The sequence below is a fragment of the Pterocles gutturalis genome, unplaced genomic scaffold, assembly GCF_000699245.1.
Source record: "Pterocles gutturalis isolate BGI_N339 unplaced genomic scaffold, ASM69924v1 scaffold2427, whole genome shotgun sequence".
In the NCBI taxonomy this organism is placed as follows: Eukaryota; Metazoa; Chordata; class Aves; order Pterocliformes; family Pteroclidae; genus Pterocles; species Pterocles gutturalis.
The window spans coordinates 1-20602 of record NW_010109918.1 but is presented as its reverse complement, the minus strand read 5'-3'; the positions used below and the strand labels follow the sequence as shown (position 1 = coordinate 20602).

The window sequence follows — 20602 nt, the reverse complement described above, 5'->3', positions numbered from 1 at the left end:
CCCCCATCACTCACCCAAGGAAAAAAAGAGCCGGAGCCACAGCTTGAAATATATCATGCAATAGTGTATCATGAATTTCTTGTGAATCACATTGGTGAAGCAGGTTTATTTATTTCTGAGACTTTAAATCAATACAAAGTAGGTCTCTTAGTTCTGAAGCTGGGATGGAGTGTGAAAAAATGAGCCCATTGTACTCTTAAAACTTTGGGGAAGGGAGATGACAGCTATATAATTCCATTTACCAGGCACTAGGGGCTTTAATGTGAAGGTGACAGGGAGCTCTTTGTGCATTTAGAGCACCATATCTTCTAAATAAAAGATCTGCAGACTTGATAGTGGAGTATAGCTCTGACTTTAATAATCTCCAAGCATTAGACCGAGCCAATATGTTCCCAAGTCAGAAGGGTCCCCCACCGAACGCTCGTAAATTAGAAGTGCAGGAACTGCACACGTCCATAGATTAGAAATGCAAGAAGAGCCGTCCGTCCACGGGCAGAGAGGAGGTGGCTGCGCTCCGCTGCCATGGGGATAGGCTAAAATCTCAGACGGGTCTGTTTGGGGTGCTGCCATCCCACCCCAGCTGGGTTCTCCTGCTCGGCGTCGCTGCTGCTCCACCCTCTAATGGCATGAGACGTGTGGGGGAAGAGCTGGGCGATAGAAATGAGCGCTGGAAGATCTGTTGAGGCTTGACTGCACATAATAGCAGTCAGGTTTTAAGTTCCTACATTGTGTTTTCTGATGAGACATTCATTCTGATCATTTCTGCCTGTTTATGAAAAACAGGCTATTTATAGGATGTGCGTGTGCCTTTTCTACTTCAGATTCCTGGCAGATAATATAAATTGTGGGATGGGAATTGCAATTATTGAAATTATTCGGATAAAAATCTGGCACTTATATTTGCTATAAACACATGATATGCTCTGAATAATAACAGCACTTATGTTACATAATGATTCCCATTCAAGCCCTCTGCTGTCATTTTTTCAGATCTTTCATCTTTGATGAAACGTGTGAGCCAATCAAGTTTGCCAAAGCCAAACCAGCTCCACAGCAAATGTCTCAACTAACTAGTAGCTCCGTTTCTGAAAAGGACCACAGAGAAAGCAGCTGGTCATCACGGGTCTGAGTGCTCAAAAATGGTTAATATGCATGGGACATGACTACAAACCTGTCGAGGACAGTCTTTTAAAGGTTGCTAGAACCCTGGCTCTCCTTTGTGCTTCCAAGAGATCCTCTGAAGTAAAAAGAAACGCGGTTTCCCTTTGCAGCGGGGAGAGTGGCTTTTGGGGGGACCAACTGAAATCAGTGCTGACGGTTCTGCCCCTGTATTCTGTAAGCGTGTGGTATCGAAGGTTGCGTTATCTGGAACATAGTGTGTGTTCTTGCAATCCTGGGCTGAGCTTTAGCAGTTCTAGGTCTGGGATTGCCTTCTGACCGCTTCACTGGCGTCCTCATCCTTCGGTGGAGGTGGGGGCACAGGCAGCATCTTGTCCTGTGTACCCCGTTCAGTGCACGGCTTTCTGCATGCTGGAAGGGTTTGTCTGCAGGAGCAAACGCGGGGGAGACTGTGAGTGGCTGATCCCAGTCCCACCTGGGTCCCTAGTGACCGGGAGGCTGTTTGGCATCAAATACGCGTGGAGTGGGTGGTGGTGGTCCTGCTTTACTGGTTAATGTTGGTGCTTGGAGGGGATGCAGGGAAAGCCTGCGGAGGGAGAAACATCACACTGGCTGCTGCTGAATTGGAAAAAGGGAATGACACCTGACATGCAAAGGCACTGGGCCAGTGTGCAGGAAGGGAGCAGCAGCAGAAGTGAGGGGTCCTCGCTTCAGAAAGGACAAGGTGGGGGTCTCCATCTGGGGCTGGTCCCCCCCAGCAGCTCCCTTTGACCGACAGCATGCCAACTCCAGGTGGACAGACACATGGCTTCTGGGTTTCTGAGCTTTCATGGGGTGGAAAGAATTTGTAATTTAAAGCAAATTTTCTGGTGCCAGAAGCTTACTGTCTGGTGCTTTGCTGTTCACGGCTGCTCTTTTTTGTCTGTTTTTGCCATCAGATTAAGCACAAGATGAGAGGTCAAGTATCGCTGATATTCAGGTGTATGTGTATTGTGTATCTCAGCTTTAAAATCCCAGAGCCTGGTCTTTCCCACCCTCTTGCTGGACCCTTCTTGGTCTCTGGTCTGTGGCAGCTGACTGGTATCTGCGTCTTTGCCTGTTCCTGGAGTGCTGGTAACCTCTCTGCTGGGAAGGACGGGCTTTGCAGGTTTACCCTTCTGACAGATCCTGCTCACGTCAGGTATGGGATTTAGTCCTGTCCAGTGCTTTCTCCCACAGGTTTGTTTCTAGCATGACCTGTCGCACTGATTCAGCACCATTTCCGGATCTGCTCGTGCCACTGCTGACCGTGTGTCTTACTGAGGAGCATCTGAATCCTTGGGTTGCGGGAGCATCAGTTTTTGACTTCTCCAGCAGATGTGTTCTCTTCCACCCTTGGATATTTTCTTGCAGAAACATTTATACAGCAATATGCATTGCACCATTTAAGATTGTTAATTGGAGATTGAATTACTTGTCAGCCTTTAAAAATTTAGTCCTCCGAGGTCAGAGATGAAGCGGTTAGCAGAGCTGGATGGATGAGCCATCGCGTTCATTTTTTTCTCGAGCCCGATGAGCATGGTCTCTGAGCTGGCTAGCCCTTCGGTGCCTTTTAACCTCTGCCACCCCGTTCAGTCTGCGGCTGTGTGTGAGAAAGGAGTTGGCAGGATCTCTGCTCCTTCCTGGGAAGCCAGAGGAGCACACGTGCAGAAGCGGGTTGGGGGACCAGCACCCAGCCTGGCAGCATCCCTGGAAGGCAGCATCTTTAACCCCTCGGCCACGCGATGTCTGCGTGGGGAGCGGGGTAGCTGCTTTGCGTTTGGACTGTGGGTGAGTCAGGCTCCGATTTAGAGCTCGCGTGTCCCCGCATTGCCCAGCCCTCCGGCTGCGCTCAGCGCAGGTGCCGGCACACACGTGTGGACACAGATGTCATACCAATGAAGGCAGCGAACGCTCGTCGGTGCAACTTTTAAATGCAGCTTGGGGCTGCGCCGCCTCTGCTGACAAACACTGACAAGTAAATACTGCGCTCGCTCGGCGCTGCAGAGGGATTTCATTTGCACAGCCCCGCGCAGCGCTCCGCCACTTCACTGAAATGTCTGGAGCACTCGGGGAAAGGAACTGCATATTTATCTTGATCTCCAAAAAGGGATTTAAGGGTGAGCGCCGGCGGTATATTAGACCGTTTTCATTGCCTGTCAGCGGTGCTAAACCTGAGCTGTCTGCAGCGTCTCTAGATAAGCAGCAGCAGAGGCCCGTTTTGCATGTACATACGTTTGCGTTAGTTCATAGATGGGGAGTTTAAATCCTCTTTATTTTTATTTTCCTCTATGGAAAGCATTTAGCTAGGCTTGTGCCTGGCATCTGGAGGCCTGGGCTTTGCTTTGCCTTGCACCTGAATCTACGCTGCTGCCTCCTCTCCCATGCCTCTTCGTGGCACCGACTCTGTCAGAGGAAGATGAAGGTGCTTGAGCTCAGAAGGGCGACCCAGGAACACCTCTGTGCAAAACCACGGTGCTTACATTGACCTCTGCGCTTCTGGAGTAGTTGCACAGCCTCTGTGCCTCAGTCTCCTCTGTACATAGACCTTGGCTGACGGGGGAGTTTTGTGAGCATCGTCCAGCGCTGGTGAAATGCTGAACAGTCAGACCGCTGAGCCTTGTCTCCTCCGCAGGAAAATCAGTTTGGAGTTAGCAAAGGGATGGAGTTGTGCCGTACCAGTCAGGCAGTGCTCTAGGTGGGCACGGCAGCTCCCTGGCCCCAGCCGTGGTGCTGTGCAGGAAGGAAGCTAACTGGTCCAGTATAACCAGATCAACATTTTCCATTCTCATATCCCTTCAGCACCTTCTTACTTTCAGCCCAAAAAGGTCAAATCCTGCGGAATGCGGAGTTCCGCTGTACTCTGGGTGGGGTGAGGTATGTCCTGAGCGGTTGCTGTAGGACGCTGGGATGAGGATGGAGTTGGACCCGAGCATCCCTTCCGTAAGGACTGGGTTGCCTGGGGCTCGGGGCTGCTCCTCTCCTGGGGCAGCCCTTCTCCCTAAAACGAGCGGCGCTGGTTGTTTGGTGGGGAGGACGGGTTGTCGGTGTGTGTTTGAGGGGTTTTCTAAGATCTAAATGAAGCAGGTATGTAATGCCCTCTGTCTGTTAGAAAGACTCAACCCATAAAAATAACAAACGGCGTGTATTTGCTAGAATGTCAAAGTTATGAGTTTATTTTGTAATGATGTGCTCCTGCCTTCATGAGGTAAACTGGCCGTGGCAGAGGTGTTATTAGTAATATGGACTCAGCGGAGCAGAAAGCCGAGTGACCGAGAGATCAGTGTATCAGTCAGAGAGAGGGCAAATGGAAAGAGACAGCAGGAGAATGAGAAAAGAGCAGCGGTGCCTGGGCCGAGATTAGAGATGGAGCCGTGCAGGAGGATTGGAAGCCCAGCAGTCAGAGACGTATTCGTTCCAGTCTCTCGAAGGAGCTGGTGGGGCTTTATCTTTGCCATACCTGTCTTTATGCACGATGTGTTTTTTTCCCCAGTTAGAGGTTTAAATTGGTCCACCCTACCAGTCGTCTTGTCGGAGCAATTCTGAATTCGTGAGCTGAGCTCGAGTTGGCACCCAGGAGAGCTGGTCACATACCGGCTCCGTTGCTGCTTGGGGAAGGGCAAGTCGTATAACTGCCCTCTGCCTCAGTTTCCCCGCTTGTGTTCTCCTGGGGATCGCTATTCACAAGCTCTTACCTGCGCACAGGGCTCGGGAAGGTCTCTTGTGAGGGGTTTGCTCCGTCCTGTGGTGCTGAAGTGATCATGACGTGCTGCAAGGATGGGCTTGTACGTGTCTCCGTACCCAACACCTTGTCACATCCCATCCTCTGATGGTTTTCCTGTTTTTCTTTCAAAAGGTGCTTGGACGGGAAGTCTACACCTCCAACAACCAGCTGGGCGGGATCCAGATAATGCACAACAACGGAGTGACGCATGGCACTGTGTGTGACGATTTTGAAGGAGTCTACACCATCCTGCAGTGGCTCTCCTACATGCCAAAGGTAATTCCCAGCCCTGCAGCAGTGCGAGGTGCCGTATTACCTGCTCGCTTTGTCCAGGGGGTTTTGAGCGTGGGGGGCTCTCTGCAGCTGTGGGGTTTTCCTGTGTTTGTGCGGTGCCTAGAGGCGTTATGGTAGTGCAAAAAAACCAACCCAAAACTCCACAAAGTAGTTTTTGTTTTGAAGTGCTGCAGGAGCTGGGATGCGGGGCAGCCTGGCACTGTCTCGGGTCCTTCCCCATCACTCCCCGGTGTGCTGCGCTCAGTGCTCCGGGCAGCAGGGTTTCATGTAAGCGGTGGATTGTCTCTTACTGAAAAGACTCTCAACGTTCCCCTCAGAGGCAGTGATTTGTAGGAGCTGATGGATGTGTGTACGCTGCTCTGCAGCCAGGAAGACAGCAGCAAGCACACGCAGGTCACCTTCCTTCAGGAAGGAGTGCCTAGAGTGAGTCAGCTGGCCTGGGCACCGCTCAAAAATTAAATTGCAACCCCTCGCTCATGCTGGCTGTGCCTGAGGTTCAAGAGCAAATGAAGTACAGCGTGTGCCGTATGATGCCAAAGGAGGGGTTGAGACAGTGCATGGAGCACTTGGGCATTTCTGCTGGCTCTTGCCAAGGCTCTGGGATCCGGTCAGTCGGAGGGTTGGGGACGAGGACTTCAACCAGGTCCTTTAGAGTTGGTGTTTGGTGCAAAGCCATGCGGGAGAATCACTTCTTTAGTATTTTTCTTTTTTCCTTAGAGTGTGTACAGCCCTGTTCCTATCCTCAAAGTCAAGGACCCTATAGACAGAACCATCGAGTTTGTTCCCACCAAGACCCCCTATGACCCTCGCTGGATGCTGGCTGGACGCCCAAATCCAAGTACGTAGAGCTTTGGTGGCCAGGATATGCCATAACGCGTCGTGTTTCAAGACTGTTTGTCAAGGCTTTATGTCTGCAGTCCAGATATATTTCAGAGCTTGTAAAATAATTAGTTTTAAACAATTTGAGTATAATATGTAAAAACAGCATCTAAATTCTTGAGTGCTTGAGGACACTTACAATTATTAGTTACTTTTATAGATTTATATTTTTTTTTTATGGTTCAGTGGAAAGTCCATAACCAAGGGGTCTGTACACTAAAGGAATCACAACATTCCTGCAGATCCTGGAGAATAATTGTATTGGAAATGCTGCAAACCACTGAACCCCCATGCGTGCTTTTGGGGTTGTGCAGCCTGTGTATGTACAAGCTGCGAACGGAGTGACCATTACGCCTGCTGTTATTAATGAGCTTGGGGGGCTAAAATGAGATTTGTGATAAACTAAGTTTTCTGCTTTTGGATAATATTTTTTCATCATCTCTCAAGTAATTCATCCAGCTGTCTGAGTGCAGCTAACGCTGGCTTCCAAATCGAGTGACTTCAGATTTTAATTTAGTGGAAGCGTTAAGGAAAGCAGATGATTCCCTGTGATAAGTTAAAGCAGATATCTCCTAGGTGAAAAGTTAAAGCCATTTATTAGAGGAGATATTGCCGTGATATTCTTCAAACTGACGCCCGACACGAGGCCAGAATCTAAACGATCAGCTTTGGGCTCACGATAAAGAGATAATTTTGAAATGGATGGTCACATTTTACAGTGGGGCCACAGAGGCAGGGAATGTAGAACACAGTAATTACAAGTTTGGTCTTGATAAAACACTCTCCATCCTGTTTAAGTCAGCAGAGGTTAGCTTGCTTGGATCTACACTTTTAATTGGTTTTGGTCTTGGGTTTGCAGAAGCAGAGGTGCTTGTTCAGATTAAAGCATTCCTCCGAAGCCGTGTGCCAAGGGGTTTTTGGTTTGGAGGTTGGTTTTGGGTTTTTTGGGGGTTTTTTTGCAGAGCTTTGTGAAGCCCCAGAGGAAAGCAGGTGTCCCCAGAGAGTTGTGATTTCTGTAATTGTCTGGGTGCGTAGAGGGTCTCAGTGCCTTGGCTTTGGGATATACAGGCTGGAGGACCGCAGAAAGAGAGCTGTCCATAAATCTTGTCATTCCCCGGTCCAGCATCAGCACTCAGCCCGAATGAAAGCTCTGCGTTGTGTCCTTACCTCTTCGCTGGAGTAGGGGCCAAGCTGAAATATTGGAAAACCTTCCTGCCATGGGCTTTCCTGTCCGGAGAGTGGAAACGGTGCCATGCCGCTGCACAGGTCGGCATCGGGAGGCTGTGGCTCTTGGAGCATGCTTGAGCTCAGGGAGAGCTGCATCCTCTGGTGGCTTCTGTGGAGCAAAAAGGCTTTTGGTATCGGAGTGCTTCGTTGCAGTTTTTCTAAAAGAATGTGTGAAAAGTGCTCAAATGTGTGGTCTTGGTTTAATACATCATAGAAATTGCATATATATATTTAGTTCCTGAATTTCTTCAGCATTCTTTCCTTGAAGGAAGGATTAGGCAGAATCAAGAGGAAAATGTGACTGAAGTTTTCAAATAGAAATAGGCATTTTGAAAAACATCTTTAATGACTTTACAGCCTTTTGACAAATGTTTGTAGTCTCTTGAAAAAAACCAGAGTTATTTATTTAAAAGCATGCGAAGTCCCTCTGCTATCCGAACCCCATCGTTTAACAATAAATGATGCTTTTGCTGATAAATGACTGTCTTTATGCAGACTAGCAAATGAAATAAGACATGATGGCTGAAGGCAGACAAATGCTCAGCTGTCTAATGTTCCCTTGTATTATAATCTATTTAAAAATAAATAAATAAAAAGGCAGTGCCAAAGTCTTCAGTTGGCATGTTTAAGCAAGTTTCGGTTGCTCCTTTTATATTCTTTCCTCCCTCCTCCCTGCCCTGATATTTCCATTTTTTTTCCCTTCCCTTTAGGTCAGAAGGGACAGTGGCTGAGTGGTTTCTTTGACAATGGCTCGTTCCTGGAGATCATGCAGCCCTGGGCACAGACAGTTGTGGTTGGCAGAGCAAGGTAAATTCTAAGAGGCGTTTCAGACATTTGTAGAAATCAAGTTTTCGTTATGCTTTGCGTTTTTCTAGAACATCCTTGGAAAGTTGATGGCTAGAAGTGAAAATTAGTCATTACTGGAATGGGATACTTCTTCACCACGTGAATGAAGCATGGTCTGATCATTTCTCCTGCTTTGCTTGGAGGTGACAGCTTTAGCATGCACAAAAGCCAAAAGGAGAGAGATTGTTAAAAATTATGTCAGACAATATATGCTTTCCTAAGTACATGGGTGCATAGCGAGGCTTTCCTGCAGCTCTGAAGGTGCATTACTCAGTTCATTGTTTTGCAGTCTTATTTGACTTGCAAGAAATGTTCAGCTAAAACTAGAGCAAATGGCAAGAAACTCTGCAGAGAGGAGAATTTAATGTTGAGGAATAACTTGAAGCATTTTCCAGACGAGCATGTGCTACACTTCATCCTAGAGAAATGTTCAGCTAAAACTAGAGCAAATGGCAAGAAACTCTGCAGAGAGGAGAATTTAATGTTGAGGTTTGCATGGAATAACTTGAAGCATTTTCCAAACGAGCATGTGCTACACCTCATCCTAGCTGTTTTTCATGGTGCAGAGGTGTGCAGCTCCAGGGACCTGCGGCACTCGCCTCCTCCCAAGGGGACTCTCTTCCCCCCACCTTGCTGCGGAGCTACACCTGGGCAGGATTCTACAGTGTTCCCCATTGCCTCGAGATTCACATCCTGCCTTGAAAATATTTGCAGCCTGGGCCATTCTTGGCGATGCAGGTCTGTGAACTCTCAGAGCTGGCAGGAGGCAGAAGCCTGGGGACAGGACCCTGTATTTTGGCAGAACACCATCAGAGCTGGGCTCAGACCCCCCGCAGTCAGCTCTTCTCGAGTTTCTTCTCCAGTTTTTTACACACCCCCCACCCCAGCCCCAGCAAATGGCACTGTGAGTTCCTGCTCTGGTTCTCTACATCCCCTCAGCATAAAGCCCTTTGGAAAGAGGACATTTATCTCCCGTGAGGTTCCACCACAAGTGCCCGAGCTGTCCACGTGCAGCGTGCCCGTCCTTTGTCACTCCCTGTCCCTCAGACCACCGCCAGCTCTCCTCTCCAGACAGAGCTCCATACTCTTGCCTCCAGCAGGCTCCCAGCCCCTAATTGTTGTCAGTGGTTTTGGTTAATTGTCAGCCTTTTATTTTCTGTTTGTTTGTTTTTTATTTTTTTGTTAGCAAGTAAGAGGGGAGAAAAAAACCTGAGCAGCCACAGCCCAGCTCTGCTTTCCTGGAGTCCCGCGTCTCTGGCCACTGCTGGTCCCAGGGGTCTGGGTGCTGTTACCCCTGAAGATCCTTTCCACTCAGAGTATTGTCTGATCTTTATACATTTGTTGAGAGGAGCTGAAAATACCTCCTGGCTCTGCTCCTAATCGTAGCGCATAACCTTGGGATGTCCTGTGACCTTTTGATACACTTTGGTATTTTTACCTGCCATCCCTGATACTCTGAAGCTTTATCTCACAATGTCCTATAATTACTTCAAGGCTTTTAGGTTAAGCAGGATATTGGGGGGGGTTGGGAGCAGGGGGGAAGTCAATGATTTGACAAAGCTGGAAGGTCTCTGTCCAGGCCCACACTCAGCTTCACTTTCTTCTGACAAATTCCAAGTTGCTTTGGACTCTCACATATATTACAAATGAAACTGGCTTCTCTCAAAAGCAGTGGTATTTTGAAAAAAACAAATAAGAATGTATTCTTCTGGGATTGTTACTGTAAGTGCTGCCAAAACTCATCTTTTGTATGTATGTTTGGAATATGTGTGCTGTTGGCTGTAAATTGTCTTTTATTATTCTATGGCAACTTGTCCAGGGACACACTATAAAACAAGATGTAGCATCTTCATGTGCTAGCCTGATAAAATTTATATGAAGTATAATGGAAAACAGAAGTTGTTTTGAGCTGTTTTCAAGTTCAATAAATAACTGTAATACTTGGATAAAGATGTTCTTTATTAGGTCACATGGGCCCTAATATAGAAGTTATAAGTTACCGATTTAAGACGGCTTCTGCAATTACGGGTTTCTAGGTAGACTCTTAATCATAGCGAATGGGAATATTTCCAGCCCCCTGGTGCACACAGGCCTTGTCGCTTTTCCTGCCTGCGGCGTGTGTCATCCAGCTCGCGGTGGCTGAGGAGCGAGCGCCGGCTCTGCTGGGACTCCGTCCTGGGACTGGGCGGTTGTCATCGGCAGCGAGATGCCTTTTGTGTCGCGGAGCCATTCGATGCTGTGGAAAGCGGAGCTGAGCATCCTCCCTGGTGCCGTCCTGTGTCCCTGCAGCCTCCCCGCAGAGAGGGTCTGGGGAGGAGATGGACAAGCAAACCCAAACCTTTTGCCTGTCATTCATCCCAGCCTCATGGGAGAGGGCGTTTTGTAAGCCTTGCGGGTTTAGGGTGGCTGAGATGTCGGCATCGCTTGGGCACGCAGCCTGGGGATGTGTTTCCTCATCCCTGGCAGAACAGGGCTGGGGAAGCCGGGGGTCTTCGTGTTTGTTTTTCATGGTCAGGACCATCAGTATCAAGATCTGTCTGGTGGCAGGTGAATAGAGATGCAGCTATATCATTGCAAATTTGGGCTTTGGTTTATTCTATTTAATTTTTAGGTATGTACTAATTTTTAGAACTAGATTTTGCTTTTAGAACTGTGAATTCTACTCTGAAATTCTCCAGCCACATCCCCACGCTCTTCAAAAAGGCCAGAATGCTTCTTCGCCGTTTGCTTGCGTTATTTGTCTCTCTTGAGTATTTTGATGCAAATTGGAAAAAAATGTCTAGTTGTGTACTGGTAGAAATATGAATTTTGATTTGTCTCGTGTGTTACCAGGCTGGGAGGAATACCTGTAGGAGTAGTTGCCGTAGAAACGAGAACTGTGGAGCTCAGCATCCCTGCTGATCCTGCAAACCTGGACTCTGAGGCCAAGGTGGGTTGCACGTGTGCTCGGTCGCTTGTTTGTCCTCTGCAGATGGCTCTCTGGAAAGAGCATTTGTTTTGATGGGATTTATTTTTTTTCCACAAAATGTGGGATGAAAAGTCTGGCCGTTCCTTGGTGAGGTGCTGATGCACGGTGGTGGCTGGGAGGAGGGAATGGACAGTTGTGTGGTACAGGAGACACGTTCCCCATCGTCCTGCTTCTCTTGTGACTTAGGTAAGGTGCAGGGACTAGGACCCAGGAGATCAAAATAATGTCCCTGCTCTCTTGCTGTGACCATTTTGTTTCATGCTCTTCCTGTTTGGAGATTTTGCTTTTCTCATGCCTGGTATCACAGCTCTGGCCATACATAATTTCTTCTGCCTCTTCTCCTTTGCATATCCTTTTCTCTCTCTTCTTCTCCTTCATCTTCTTACAGCATTAGTAGTGTCAGGCTTCCCATACCAGCTCTGTTCCACCTCTTAGCTGAATCAGTGGGGACACTCCTGTTAATGTTGGTGGCAGGAGGATTGTCCCAATTGTTCTGGGGGCGAGCAGATCCTAAGCGTTTCGTGCACTGCATTCCTCGTTGTCGGTTCCACATCCCAGCTCTTGTTGCATCCATTTCTCTATTTCTGTACTAACTCTTCTGTAAGTGTTTCAAGGCGTGACGATCTTTTTCAATTCCCCGCAGATAATCCAGCAGGCTGGGCAGGTGTGGTTCCCGGACTCTGCCTTCAAGACTGCGCAGGCTATCAACGACTTCAACAGAGAGGGGCTGCCTCTGATGGTCTTTGCTAACTGGAGAGGCTTCTCTGGTGGAATGAAAGGTAACCAGCCCTTTTCCTGTGTCCTGTGGCGTGGCTTTTACTGACAGGTTAGATTGGCTTAAGCGTGGTGACAGCTCGTACCCCTGAGCTTGCACAGTGGGTCTGCTTCACCCTTCTTTGCCGCGTCCAGCCCCTCTTTCGTGTCAAGTATCTGACCTCCCTCAGAAACGCTGATGAGGAAATACTTCTGCAGGGCTGCTAGAGTCTCTGGACATGTCAGCCCTCTGAAATCACGGCAGTGCTCTGCCCGGCTCTGTCAAAAGTCGGTTGTGGTGGTTGTACAGCGGCGCTGCGGTTGTGGTGGTGACCAAGGTTTCATTTCTCTCCTCCCCATGTGTGTCTTGTCTTTAATAGGCACAAAGCAGAAATAACATGGAACATACAAGGAGCAAATTTTATATCAAGTTCTTTTCAAAATAAGCAATGCAGTTGTATTTTTATACGTGCCCTCATACACAGTTACAGCAGCTGGGCAGATCATCTGCAGTGAGAACAGGTAATGGGATGCTCACGGTGGTCTGGCGGCTAACGAAATTTACAGCTGCCAACCTGGACTAATTAAACACTGGTCTCAGGAAACCCCTTCTGCTCAGAAAGCTTTATGTCCTTCTGCCTCAGCTTACAGTTGGGGCTGGATAAGCCCCTGATCAGAAATGTATGGGTGTATTGTGTCAAGCGGAAACACGGGTGATTTTCCCACTGCCGTGCTGTTGTATCGAGGACTGTCTCCCAGTTGACTCTTCTGGTGGCAGTGATGTTTGTATGAAGTGAGCAGTTATAAAACCACTCCGTTAATATACCAGCAGTTACATTTTGCACCGCATATTGCTACTTTAAATTTTGTGAAGTGCTAAGAATGTGAGATTGACGCTATCAAATTTCAATAAGTAAAAGATTATGGCCTCTTACCTGCGTGTGGCACTTCACAGACACAGAAAAAAAGTTCTAGATTCACTACCACGGTAAAAGTTCCTGCTCTGGAGGGACTGGCAGGGTGACAAAGGCTGTCCTGCTCTGCTGGCTCGTTAGCAGGGCAGAAAGCAACGCCACGGAGTTTGCAGATGCAGAGACAGAAGATGGCAAAATTCTTTCCTCTGGGAAATACCCGTTACCCTTCAGGATGGTTTCTGCTCCCTGTGTGCACTGCCCTCCCTTCCTGACCTGCTTTCCTTAGTGCCCAACTTACGGGAAGCAGTTGGTGATGACTGCTCGGTAAAATGACGATCTTATTGGCCTCCCTGTGAGATGCGTTGGTTTGCCAGTGCCCTTCGCTGCCTTCCTCCGAAACCCGAGTTCAGCTTCGGAGGTGGGAGCAAGAGCCCAAGGTGGCAAAGGCAGCGGGAGGATGCTGGTGTTGATGCTGCATCTCCCCAGCTGGGAGGAGGAGGAGGAGAGCGGAGCCGAGCCGTTTGCACCTCGGTCCGGGCGTTTTCCGGCGCATTGTTTGCTGCTGGGGCGTGCGGAGCGAGCGCTGGGCTCTCCCGACACTCTCTGCGCTCCTCGGGGAGTTGTTTGCAGTTTGGGTTTCGGTGCTGGCTGGGGATTATGCAGGGAGGAAAATAAACAATTATGCCACCCCTCAGTGCACACAAACACACTGCCAGGAGCCGACTGCACTGTGGGTAAAATGACTCCAAAATTGTGTGTAATGAGTAGGAAAAGATTAGAGACAGCTCTTGCTATGCTGAAAATTGACATTAGTGGAGAGGGGGAAAAAAAGAGAGGAAAAAAAAACCAACCTTCTTTACTAGTCGGCCTAGGAGGTCTAATTCAAGCCGTAAAATAAATAAATAACTAAGATAAATAAAGGCGTATCACAATGGTGGTGGTGGTTTCCCCAATGAGCTCTATCTGGCCGGAAGGCTATTCAGCATAATGCAAAATTAAATTATAAAAACTGGCTTGAATATTTAGATGGAGGAGCCATTTGGAAGTGGTTTATTTAGGCGAACCGGCAGTGACCCACAACGGGGAGACATCAAGCGTGAAATTTACTGGAAATTAGCACCGGGGTCTTGGACTCGGCATGAATAGTTTGATAGCATGCAAATCCCCGCGACATTAAACTGCAGCACCGCTTGTGCTACAGGGTCACTCGCAGTTGGTTTTTCATGTTTTACTTATTATTTTTTTCCTGGGACAGGTTATAAATAACAATAAAAAAAAAATTTCAGCAGAATGAAAAGGCTGTTTGAAATCTCTGATTACCTGGGTGCTGAACGAGGGTATAGCTCGGATGTAATGGGTTATGAGGGACATTACGTGCGTGCTGCCGATCTGTGCCTGGTGTTTACCTTCAGGTCCTATCTGATAATCCAGCCAAGCTGATGAGATCCGTTCCAGCTCTGGAGGTTCAGGGCATGCTGCCTGACACTATGGAAATGCAAAAAGCTGTCTGCAGCCTTTCTAGCATGCTTGATGCATCTGACTGCCAATATTTACACATACAGCGTGATGATAACAGCTTCCAGCAGATTTCATGTCTTCGTGTCGTAGATGTTGACGAGCGCCGCAGCTGAGCGGGCAGGCAGAGAATGGGAAAGTGCCGCGAACAGCGCTGCTCTTCCTAGGGGACTTCTGCAGCATGTCTGTCTTGCAAGTGGCTTATTACACTGAGGTTTAAATTAATACAGGAATTAAATTTGGCCCAGAAATAATAATATTTAATTTTTCCAGTCTCTTTGCAAGAGCCATTGTGCAAACAGCCCACTCTTTAAACGCGCGTGGTGTTCTTTGCTGCTGGGTGATGGTGGAAGCGGTTGGGTTTTGCTGTAAGCACAGTAAGTGTGTTAATTACACTAATAACGGTGTATAAAGCCTACCAGGGCTCTAGGGCTGCACGGGCAGCTCAAGCCCGGAGCAGTGGAGACCTGGCATCGTTTGCCACCTGCAAACGTGGTGTGGTTTTCCATGGTAAGGGAGGAGAGTGCAGCAAAACTGCAGATGAGAGTCTCAGCGTGGCAGCAAATGGTTCCTAGTTTCACACTCAAATGCAAAATTAGCATCAATCAGGGAGGCTGGGTGTGCTGGGGGGTCTCTTGGGCAGTATTTTGATGATCTTCGTCAACTCCACTTATATTTTACCTCTTGAAAATATCCATTCTTTAAGAATGCTGAAACGGTAAGTGGAGGCGAATTGCAGAGTGGAGATGGCAGGAGGAGAAGCTCTGCAGAAGAGCAGGAACCCTCCCACAGCCTGCGGACACCATGGGTCCCCTTGGCTGGTCTGGAGCTCAGCAACCTGGAGCCGTGCGTGGCACCATGGGGACCCTCGCGGTGGCATCAGGTCGATCATCTTGTCTATATCTGGGCATAACTCCGTCTTCGTTAGCGGAAGCAGTTACCATAAGGAAAGGGGCAATCCTCTGCAGCAGAGGAGTTCCCAGCCAGATCTGCAGCCAGTGAGGTGGGTCCACAGCAGCAGGTCCGCTGGCCTCCGTGGGAGTTTAGAGTGTGCAGGAGGAGCCAGCAGTTGATGTCAGTCCATAGCTAAAATAATAAGCGAAGGCTGCTGGGATGCACGGGGGTGATGGAGGGCTGTATTGCCGGCTCCCAGGAGGAGTCACTGTGCATGGAACCGCACAGCAGCAAAGCTCACGCTTCTGGATAGCTCTGAAAGGCTGATCCGGAAAGTATTGTAGGCACAGAAATGCCCCTCTGACATTGATGCCACGTGGTAAACCTGAGCGAGCTTTGGAGCTGTGCACAGAGAGCATCAAGTTCCTCTGTGTCTCTGCTCCTCCTGCCTCTGCCCAGCACTTCTTCATTCAACACTTAACCTGGGTAAAATATATACCCTTGGCAGGAGTGAAAAATGTATTGCTAATTACACAATTATTTTATTATGTAGCACTAGTAAAAAATGTCTAGTAAAGAATTAATTCAGCTAAAATAATTTGAATCAAGCAATTATTTTCTTAACACTAGAATTAGCTGAAAGTACTTCAAGTGGTTTATTACTAGCACTACATAATAAAATAATTGTGTAATTAGTAATAAATTTGTCACCCTTTTTGAGGTCTTTTTCTTTGCTCAGGACAAAGGAAGAGGTTGGAGTTTTGTTTGGTTCTCAGTCCCCACTGTCTCTGCCAGGATTTATGTTTATTCGCAATTAGAAGAATTAAATTACTCCTCTCTTCATCAGCATTTGGCATTTTGTGAATAACATGAAATTCCTTTTCTTGGGTACTTGGACAATGACCTTGCAGATGGACTGGAGACATCGTGTCAGTGCCTCTGGTACCTGTATATACACACACACACACACTTTATCGAGGTTTCTCTCATAGCAGATTTATTGTTCGGAATTTCTAAATGAAAGCTCTAAAAAGCACTGGGAAAGAAACATTGGGTGTGAACAAAGAGATTAACTAGATGATCCTAATAATTTTTTTTTAAAATCAATTTCTTGTATATTTGATTTGATCCCTCTATGTATAATTATATGTAACTAAATATATATATTGGAGGTGCCTGTTGCCACTACAAACGATATCCATTATAAACTACATCATCTCATATAAATTATTTTGCCCTCCTTTTTTCTCTTTTATTTAAATCACCTTTGGGGCTGGTATTTTCAGTGTACTGTCTTTACACGGTGGAGTTGTTCATACGAATTTGGAGCTAAATGCCTTAAGCAGGTTTTAGTGCACGTTCCCGAGGTGCTGAAACACTCCCTGGCTTGGCTGGGACTAAGGGTGGATTGTCTCCGGGACACGGTGCAGGACTGGCGGGCGTGAGCCGAGGACCCGCAGTCCGTGTTTGGGAACAGGTGTGGTTCCAGGGGCAGTAACCAGCCCCGATCTCCAGAGTGGGGGTCCGGTGTCGGGGAGCAGGACTGGAGCGGGAACATCTCCTTTCTCGGTCTTGTCTTGCCCAGGTCCTGATAACGCCACCCGGAGCTTGCACTGCGGTAGCAGGAGGTGCTTGGAAGATCCGAATAATTGTATTTTCCTGCAGTTTGACCGTGCATGGCAGGGCTGGAGACCTCAACGCTCTGTCCTTTTTTGCAGACATGTACGACCAAGTGCTCAAGTTTGGTGCCTACATCGTGGACGGGCTGAGGGAGTATCGCCAGCCCGTGCTCATCTACATCCCCCCGCAGGCGGAGCTGAGGGGAGGGTCCTGGGCTGTGATCGACCCTACCATCAACCCTCGCCACATGGAGATGTACGCGGACCGGGAGAGCAGGTACGGCAGCTTTCTGCTCCCTCCATCCACCTGCTTTGAGGCACGGTCCCCTGCACCTTGAGCACACATTGTCTGATCGTTGCCCCCTGGAAGTGGGAAGGGTTTGCTGTTCTTTTCCTGCTTAGAAACATGCAGCCTGTTGGCTTCGTGGCCAGGCTTCACAGCCAGACACGGTGCGAGCAGGGTTTCTACAAACTCCTTCCCCCACCCAGTGTTTTTGGGGCGGATGCAGGAGCAGCTCCCTTCTGCCCTGTGCCTTCCTGGGATGCCGGCGGTGTGAGCTCGCCTCTTGGAATTCCCCGGCCAGCTCTGCGCCTTGCCGGACGTCAGGACAGCGTGGGGTTTGGGTTTGCAGAGCTGTAGCTGGACTCCAGGGGCCTTGAGCTCCAGTAGCCAAGAAAGAGATTATTTTGCAAAGTGTGTCCTCCTGTCCCTAAGCACCGTTAGGCATTTGTACGAATTCCCATCGCTGTTGCTGTTCCATAACCCTCAGCACCGACCTTCCTCCACGTTATTGCTCGCAGTTAAAGACTGAAATGATTTTATTTACCAAGCAGAAGTTTCACATCACGTCTGCTCTGTCTTTGACCTGGGAAGCGGGCAGGATCCCTAATGGACAGGGCTGGTTAATGGGTTGGTTTAAAGCTCACCTGCCTTTTGAAAGAGCTTTCAGAGCACAGCTAGAGAGACTGCTGGAGAGCACTGCTGTCCCAGGCCGTGTCCCATGTTGGACAGACGTGTTTCTGTGAAGCCTGGTGTGCGTTTGTGGCATTGGATAGGTGTGTTTCCCCTTGTCCGATGACCTGAATGTGCCTTTCTTTTCTCTTTTCCCCATCACTGATCAGAGGAGGAATCCTGGAGCCAGAGGGGACGGTAGAAATCAAATTCCGCAGGAAGGATCTGGTGAAGACGATGCGGCGAGTGGACCCCGTCTACAGCCGCCTGGCAGAGCGGCTAGGTACGTCTGCTGGCTAATGAATGTGTTTATAGACCTTAAAAAGGGGCACTGAGGCATTTTATCAAATCCAGGATAATTTTTATTTACTGACATCTAACTCGGGGAAAAAAAAAACCAGCTGAGACAAGCTGCGTGTACGTCTGTGTGAGAGAGACGGTACCCGTGTGCGCTCAGCGTACCTAGGCTGTGTGCAATATAGCGTCTCTTTGAACTGATTTTTCTGTTTTTAATTGACTGGGTCTTACAACAGACGCTTACTAGAGATGCTTGAGTCTAGTTTCCATCTCGGCAGTTGCTCAGCTCACTAAAAGCTCGTGGCCAAACCTTCAGCTGGTGTCATTGGGCATAACTAAGAATTTGCTCGGAGACGTTTTGGGCAGCTGGACTATCGCTGTGTCTGGGGTAGTGTTGGGTAATGATACCTGGCTGCTCCTTGGTTTCAAGAAAATAAAAAATATTCTTCATCTCCTCAGTAAAATAGGGGGTGATCCGCAGCGCTCCGTGGCCAGCACGTCGCTGCGTGTGGTGGATTATTACTGTGCCTTCTGCTCCAAATGATCACCCAACAACCCAAAATACCGAGTGTTCAGCAAAATGCACTTAATATCAGATAGGTACTCTCTCGGGGGAATAGGCTCTTTAAATAGTCCTTTACTAGCTCTTACTGTAAGAGTATAATCTTACAGAGCCTCTTTTTACCTCCAAAATTGACTACATTTCAGTAGTGGAAGAAGCGTGCTACGTGGGTATGGTTTGAATTTATAAAGCCTTCTGGGATCCTTCAGGAGGAGAAGTGTTCTGCAAATGACTGATAAATCGTGGCTATTGCTGCCGTTACGTTTTATTATTTGGCTTTTTTTTAATTTATGGCAGTGCAACAATTTATATACAAAACAACTGCTCTGATGTGCCTGGGGAAGAGAATGATAATTGTGAAGGGTGCGGGGAGCGGCAAGAATCCGACTGCTTGCTGAAAACCAGGGTCTTACTGGTGATAGCATCAAAGATGTTTTCTCTCTTGTTTTAATGATGGTATTTTGACACCCTCGTTGTTTTCTCTCGCTGTGCCGATTGCTCTCTGGGCGTGAAGCAGGTTAGCAGGTGTGTGGGTTTTGCAGAGCAGCCCAGGGCAGCGGTTCTGAGTTCAGATCTTACAGAACCGTGGAAGAGTTTGAGTTGGAAGGGACCGTGGAGGTCTCGCTCGTGTTACTGGGCGAGAGAGTGGCCACAGGCACCCGGACAGATGATGTGGGGTTCTGTCTGCCTGCGTCTCTTGGAATGAAAAACCAGGTTTAATGTCTGTAGTTGCAGCAAGGAGATTCTTTACAAAACCTCACTTGTGACCCGTGTTAGACTCGACAGTGTCCCTTTGGGAGCAGACGGATCGTGTGACTGCACCAAACCCTGGAGACCCAGCGCGGGCTCCCAGCAAATTTTCCCCGGAGGTGTTTCACGCTTCCCAGTTCGAAGGCTGCAGATGAGTTCCTTGGTGAGTCAGGGTTCCCGGCTACCCCTCCGGCGGGTGTTCGCACCTCTGCGCGGCCAGGGGGCTGCCCCTCGGGTGCGGGGGTCCCCAGGGAAGCAGAAATGAGATGGGTGGTTGGAGCAGCGACGACGTGCTGAGCCGTCAGCGCGGGTCCCTGCAGGTAAACGGCACCAGGGCGGCAGCGCAGGTTCTGACAGTGTTCACCTTCACCCCACCGTAAAAAGCACGGTGAACAAACTGACCTGCTGCTTCTGCAAAGAAACGCGTCTCCTCTGCGGCGACGGCAGGTTAATCCTTCCCCTGGAGCAGAGTCGCTGCCTGCAGACAAAGAGGGCAGAGGCTGCCGGGGTGTTCCCGGCTGGAGGACGGGGGGAGCAGTGGCCCCTCCGGGGGTCCCTCACCCAGCCGGGGTGCAGGACGCCTGCAGAGCACCCTTGGACCACACCGGCGGGACCTGCACAGCGTCCCCGGAAAAAATACCGGGAGGAAGAGGGGAAACGGTTCTCTGCCAACAGTGTAAAATCCAACCCGGGGCTGTGCGAGGAGGCAGGAGCCTGTGCAGGGTTTTTCCCCTCTTCCTCGACAGGGTAATTACTGCCCGCAAACTCCATACACTTTAATTAAAATGACTGCAACAGGAGAGCAAGTCACTTACAACTGTACATACAGAGAGCTCTAAAAGCTTCAGTCGCTGATAAGCATCTGGCTGAGATGGCTGGTAATTGCTCCCAACATCAGCGATCATTGCTGTTGTTTTGCCGCTAATTCCGAACCCTAGCAGGAAAGCCAAGATTGCAGGACACACTGAATTGCATAATTTTTTTTTTTTTTTTTTTTGCTGGTTTTCTTTCTGGCCAATTTAAAATTTGTCAAAGTCGGTCTTCTTCTGGATCACTGCCCTTTGATATTTCGCGCACCATTTCCCACAAACAAGCCGCAGGGCCGCAGTTCATGCTGACTCCAGCAGAAGCAGAGAAAGCTCCATTTATCTTACACTGCCTGCTGAATTCTTACTCATTAGCTGGGGGTTCACTGCCTCTCTTTAACCCCTGAATGGCTGTCATCCCTCCCCGGAGCTGCTGAAGAGCGGGGAAAGGGGAGATGCTCTCCA

General features: G+C 48.7%; 1 protein-coding gene across 1 annotated transcript in view; it reads left to right on the top strand.

Annotated features, from left to right (window-relative positions):
* The window catches only part of LOC104461492 (acetyl-CoA carboxylase), a gene marked incomplete at its 3' end in the record, with an annotated part of 98136 nt that extends 80131 nt beyond the window's left edge, over positions 1–18005 (top strand). The window contains exons 45-51 of the mRNA XM_010073114.1: positions 4994–5137; positions 5873–5993; positions 7972–8068; positions 10940–11036; positions 11719–11854; positions 16870–17047; positions 17893–18005. Of these exons, the coding sequence (XP_010071416.1) occupies positions 4994–5137; positions 5873–5993; positions 7972–8068; positions 10940–11036; positions 11719–11854; positions 16870–17047; positions 17893–18005 (886 nt within the window). The remainder of the gene's footprint in view (positions 1–4993; positions 5138–5872; positions 5994–7971; positions 8069–10939; positions 11037–11718; positions 11855–16869; positions 17048–17892) is intronic.
* Positions 18006–20602: the final 2597 nt, after the last annotated feature.